This window comes from Anneissia japonica, unplaced genomic scaffold, assembly GCF_011630105.1.
Source record: "Anneissia japonica isolate Jap-2015-1 unplaced genomic scaffold, ASM1163010v1 scaffold7731_len1735946_cov199, whole genome shotgun sequence".
NCBI classification, from domain to species: Eukaryota; Metazoa; Echinodermata; class Crinoidea; order Comatulida; family Comatulidae; genus Anneissia; species Anneissia japonica.
The window spans coordinates 864,631-870,630 of NW_022758997.1; the positions used below are offsets into that span (position 1 = coordinate 864,631).

The 6,000-nt window shown below is 35.5% G+C and overlaps 1 protein-coding gene across 1 annotated transcript in view; it reads right to left on the reverse strand.

The window, feature by feature from the left end:
* The window catches only part of LOC117125493 (ryanodine receptor 2-like), a 109,376-nt gene that overhangs the window by 38,503 nt on the left and 64,873 nt on the right, over positions 1–6,000 (reverse strand). The window contains exons 54-58 of the mRNA XM_033271990.1: positions 5,703–5,841; positions 2,894–3,133; positions 2,080–2,287; positions 1,672–1,907; positions 772–944 (exon numbers count right to left, since the gene is read on the reverse strand). Of these exons, the coding sequence (XP_033127881.1) occupies positions 772–944; positions 1,672–1,907; positions 2,080–2,287; positions 2,894–3,133; positions 5,703–5,841 (996 nt within the window). The remainder of the gene's footprint in view (positions 1–771; positions 945–1,671; positions 1,908–2,079; positions 2,288–2,893; positions 3,134–5,702; positions 5,842–6,000) is intronic.

Sequence of the window (6,000 nt, forward strand, 5' to 3'; positions counted from 1 at the left end):
TGTCATTATGACATCACATCACGACCATATATAGGCAGGCACATCATATCTATATTTGGTCATATACAACAAATTACACAAATCAATTGTGATGTTGGTAGTCTATGAGTGAGATACTTACCTGGATAACCGACTAATTGCCATTGTTCCCAAAACGAAACACCCCTTCGAAAAAAAATGGAACAGGCCGACCCAAGGAACCGTCTCCCTAACAAACGTCCTCATTCCCTTTTCGACGTTGTTCGAAGTCGGATCGTCTAGCCTTCGGAAAACTAGCAGGACTTTTCAAGTAATTCTGTTCTCCTTTGATTTATTTTTGCCTTTGATTTATTTTCAACTAGTGGTTGACAAGATATCCTTTTATTTTTATTGTAGTCTCGATCGGTTTCCATGTCCGCTCGCAAGTCTTTATGCTCGGTGTGTGGGGGCCCCAAACCGAGTGTTAAGCTCGACCGGCACTCGGAGTGCCCGTTGTGTCGCTCGTGCAGCAAGGCTGAGCCTTGGGAGTTTTGTGCGCGCTGGCCCCCGACTAAGATTGCGGCGGCTCTGGACTGGATAACCTATTCAGAGCTTGATTCTACTATTGTTAGCTCAGACAGCAACCTACTATATAGTACTGCAAAATTCTTCTTTTTTTTATGCTAATGAATATTCTACTACAGTATAATCACAAAAGAAAAAATCCATATATGAACACATGTCATCCACTTCTAATTTCAAGGTGATAATAATTCAATTAATTAATGTTATATATTTTGTTTGTTGTCTTACCGTGTCCATAGCCATAGCAGCTCTTAAGTCTGGTAGGAAGCCTACTTCTAGTAGTCTAAAGAACATCTCCTGATCACTGATTCCGTACACTCGTTCCATGAACAGCAACATCGCTTCCTTGTGGCTGGGTGTTAATCCCTTTAAGTCTGCTCCCAGTGGCTTCCCTAGTGTGTCTGAAAAAAAAAAGTTCATTATATTTATTAAAATTACATGTGAAAAAGTATCCTCACAGGATTTGAACCCAGAGCTCTGGGATTTGAAGGCAAGCAACCACAAAGCATCAGCTCTATTCATAATGATTATATCACCGTAGGAGCGGTTTGGCGTGCCAGCTGCAGTTTTGCTTCTCAATCTTGAGTTCGAAGGTTCAATCCTTCTCTGTGTATTTCGTTTGCGTCCTATAGGCAAGGCACTTTACCTATGGTTGTCTCTTTCCACCCAGGAGTACATGTGGTAGGTTCAAACACAAAAATGCACTGATTACAGCTGCAATATTATGGAATTCTCCCAAGGGACCTGAGTATGTGTTCCATATGTGCTTGATCCAGTGACCGGGGGGTAATAATTATAAGCGCATAGAGGTCTCTACAATATACGCTATAAAAAAGTCAACAATTATTAATATTATTATTGTTGTAAAAATTGTACATATCTCAATGCAGTCCAACATGACAGTCAGCAAGGAGATATACATTATACAGTAGATGCTGAGTCATGTCCAATCACAAGCTAAAGAGCTCAGGATGATTATATTTTCTACATGTAAACGATGATTGAAGGCAACGTGTTGCTATGAAATGGATGGTTTTATTTTCTTCAGAAGGGTGTTTAGTTAAAGGAATAATTGCAATATTCAATTTATCCAGTAAGTATTCTTGAAATTCATAATCTCAACCTTACCATCTTTTTTCTCGTAGACTTTACTTGGTGACGGCAAGTTGAACTTTAATGAAAGTACGCCTTCAAGATCATCAAGGGCCACCAAACTTCTAAGAATGGCTCTCATTCTCTGCGATTCAGATTTTCCATGACTGAGAACTTGTTTATCCGGTGCACATCTACCAAGTAAGTCGATTAATACAGCATAAAACGTCAGTATTGCTCCACCCATGTCAACATCATCTTCGTCTTCAGGTCTAATTTGAACAGAATATGAAATATGAAAAACACATTTTTATTCAAACAATCAAATGTACAAAAGAGAGTTAAAATTCCAGGTAAAATGTGGATTACAAACAATGCCATAATATAAGCAGAAAAATAATTTTAATTACAGATTCTCCACAATAATACAAAAACAAAACCTACACTGGCTCTTCTCCCCCTTCAGTGATAATCTTTGGTAGGCTCTGCATTCCAGGTGGGAATCCCTCTTCAGCACTTTCAGACATCTCAATTGCATCTTTCATAGCTGCCAGCAGCCCTTTGCCTTCACTTCTCAGTGCTGGACCAAGACATTCAGGGTGACGAATAAGTAGGCGTACAACTAAATTAGCATTCTCCTCCACAGTCTCACCTTAAATTAGAATAGAAACAATTTAATTTTCCTTCATGTAACAGTAAGGCAACATATGGTGTCAGTCCCATCAAAAAATGCTTACTATTTCTAGTATTTTTCTTTTTTTTCTTTTGGTGTGAATCACACCAGGCAAAACACACTAAATCTGAAGACTTGCTTCCAGTGGGATCTTTCTGTTGGTGAATACATCAGGCTGAGACAATCCCCTACTCTATTCGAAAATAGTACTGCATTCTTTAAGGTAAACGCTGGTCCAATGAAGGTGCGCTATCGTAATTTGTAATTCAGTCCTCCAGCTGAAACACAAGAACAGTGATGGGAATTGAACAGGGGACCTAGACATCTCCACGGTTCAGCCCACGAACAGTGGCTACCACCAGTTTTAGCTGGCTGAGCTAAGCTGCCTTGTGGAAAAGAAGTCAATTATTTCATCGAAGAATACAGCTTTGAAAAATTATTGTGATGTGCCATTCCTAGGCATCTAGAGGTGCTTATAAGTCTGTCAACCTCTGCCCAACCATGGCGAGTCTGAGGTGGGTGAGACGCTTTATTATTTAAATTTTATTCCTGTGCCAAATAATCAAACTAAATAAAAAATCTTACCATTCACCCACACAGCATGCTTCATGAAATCAAGGTAACGTTCTCCATCGAGCGGGTCCCATCCAATATTCTCCTTTCCGAGTGACATCATCCTAGCATTATTCTTCATGCCACATTTTGACAGATATTTGATCACTTTCTCTAAATGCTGCCCTCGCAAGGCCAGAGCAAGTTCATTGTTATCCATCAATGATGCGGCAGCAACATCCAAAGGACATGATCCTCTCAGAGAGGGTAAAGCTGAGTGGAGTAAAAAAAAAATATAATAAAAGTTATATTTCTGAGTACAGCTGAGTACTGAGTACAGCAATCTTCACATTATTTATTAAAATTTCTATAATCATTATTAACAAAGGTTGGACGTTAGACCTAATTTTTTTTAGAGTTAAATTTAACATATACGACCGAGCTTTTGTGGTTTGTAAGATTTGTCTGAAGATTTATGATTGCTTCGATCATGTATGTATTCACTACAATTGTTTCAACACTAAAATTGAGAATTCCACTTTAGAAAAGCTTTGGATTATTTTTTAATTATTTAAATAAGTAAAAAAATAATTGAACAGAAATCTACTCTGCATTCATACAATAAGCAGTGAGAAATAATACTACAATTTTACAAAAATACATTTGCAGCCAGAAAACAATACAGTGTAATCATTTCAACTGGTTAATTATCAATTTATAGCAGAGTAATATATATCAGTTAAACAGGTATAAAAAAGACATATTTTGTGGCATACAGAGGCTTATACCATATCTTTAAGTTTTATATATATTATTTATATTATATAGATAAATGTATATAAATAATAATGGTTTGTATAGCAATGGTTAACAAACGTGAAACAAAAATACTGTTATTGTGCAGTCATGTTTAATTGCTAGCAGCGTATCCAAATGCGACTTAGTGTATAAGCTCCCCCTTTTTGAGCACCGCTTTCTTTGAGTACCCCCCTTCTTTGAGCATCCCCTATTTCCAGCACTAACTTACACCAGTATCCTCTTTCAATTCAAAAGGTCTCAAGAACCCCTCCTTTAATCAGCAAGCCTCCAGCACTCAATATATGTGCAAGTTCCCTGTAGGTCACACCCAAAAATTAAAATTGAAAAATAGTTCAGATTTTGGAGCAAATGATCGGTAATCAGAGGGGCTTAGGTTCAAATCCTGATAGATACATATTTCTTCAAAGTTATTAATCACCTTAAAAAAAGAATCATATTATCAACACCAACACTAGATACTCTCTTAATTTTTCCCGTTTCCGCAAAAATTACAAATTTATGAATAAAATTTGATTCTTTGTGGAGTGTTTGATATATACTTACACAGGCCCATGTAACTGTGAGAAAGTAGGTAGCCTAGGTTATCAAACATGGACTTCTGGTTCTGTGTGCTAGTACGACAAAAATAGCAGAGAAATCTACAACACCCAGCAGTCAGATCACGACAAAAACCAACCTAGAACAAACACATCAAACGCATGCAAACAAATCACAAATAAATTTACTTAGAATGCTCATGCTGTACGAGTAAAATATTTCTTATTATTTATCAGCACGGCCGTTCCAAGGCAAAACAACGTAACTTAACAAAAATATTTGTTTAATTTTTATATTACACTGTTTTGTCATGGGACAGCCGGGCACATTATGCCTGGTTTCTTCAAAATCGCTACTGTTTCTACAGTCCCCGACACAATCAAGAAGGCTCCCCGATTCAACTGACCAATCAGCATCACCAAAAGCTTTTGACAATAGTGTGTAGTGATTGTATGGAAACCAAGCTTTATATATAATCCCATTATTAATATATATGATTGTTATTTAAACAATAAAAGTAATGTTGTAACAGTATTTCAAATTGTTTCATCAATTTTGATAAATTATCACTATACAAATTTTGTTTTGAGGTATTAAATAACAATTTCTCTCAGAAAAAGTTTAGTTTTTTTGGAGGAGTCAGAATCTCATTTGTATAATTTATTATTTCACCTGCATCTGAATATCAGTAACGTAAATGTTGCTTTTGTGCTAATGTTATTTTTTGCTAATTTAAACTGTTATTAAACAATGATATTGCAACAACAAATATATATTAATCAAAACAAGTAGTGTTTAGAAAACAGAATATGAATAAAATTTAAAGCAACAAAAACATTTATTACATCTGAAAAGATTTATTCTAAGAAAACATAAAAGTAACATTTCTACATGTTGCATCATAATATCATCTTGCATTCATCCATTAACTAATTAAAAATGGAAACATCCTGGTTTTACTTATCAGGTCTGAGATAGATAAGGCAAGGTCTTCCAGTGAAAAGCAGTGCTATTCTTTTAACACTTACTCCCATTGGATTAACTGAAGGCCAATTCCTGTAACTGGATATTTATAACTCCAATAGCGTGCATTTCTGAGGCTGTCTGTCTGTGTCCTTCCATTCGCATAACTCAAAAACAACTAAACCAATTTACTTCAAATTTTCGCACATTGACAATGTTACATGTCCCACTGTCTTCCTCAAATTTGTTGCTGATTGGAAGCAAGATTTTAGAATGTCATTTATATATTTTCTGTAACAGGGTGAGGGTAGATTATCTCAGATTATCTTGTTTATATTGCAAGACTTATGATATGAACATACAGAAATGCAACTTTTAATATGTAAACAAATTAATCAAACAAATCTGCTGGAAAAACGCTAAAATTTTAGTAGAAAAAAAATCGTTTGAAATTAAATCACACGCTACGGGGAGTAGTATGAACAATGTGAGTGCACTCAGGTTGTTGGCTGCTACCACTTACATAGTCCAATATAACTGATGTCAAGAAGATAGTCTAGGCCCCCAAAGAGAGCCATCTGACAATCCATTGCTATGCGGCAGAAGTAGCTAAGGAACCTGGAGCAGGCAGCTATAACCTCATGGTTAAAATTCATGTCCTTCTTGAAAAAATCATGTAATCATTTATATATTTTATTTTTTTATTTTGTATTATATTTTAAACTAGTAGAAATTATATGCTTTCATTTTACATATATATTTTAGATTTTTTATACATATATTATATATCTTTTAGATATATTACATTTTTAATTAGAAGC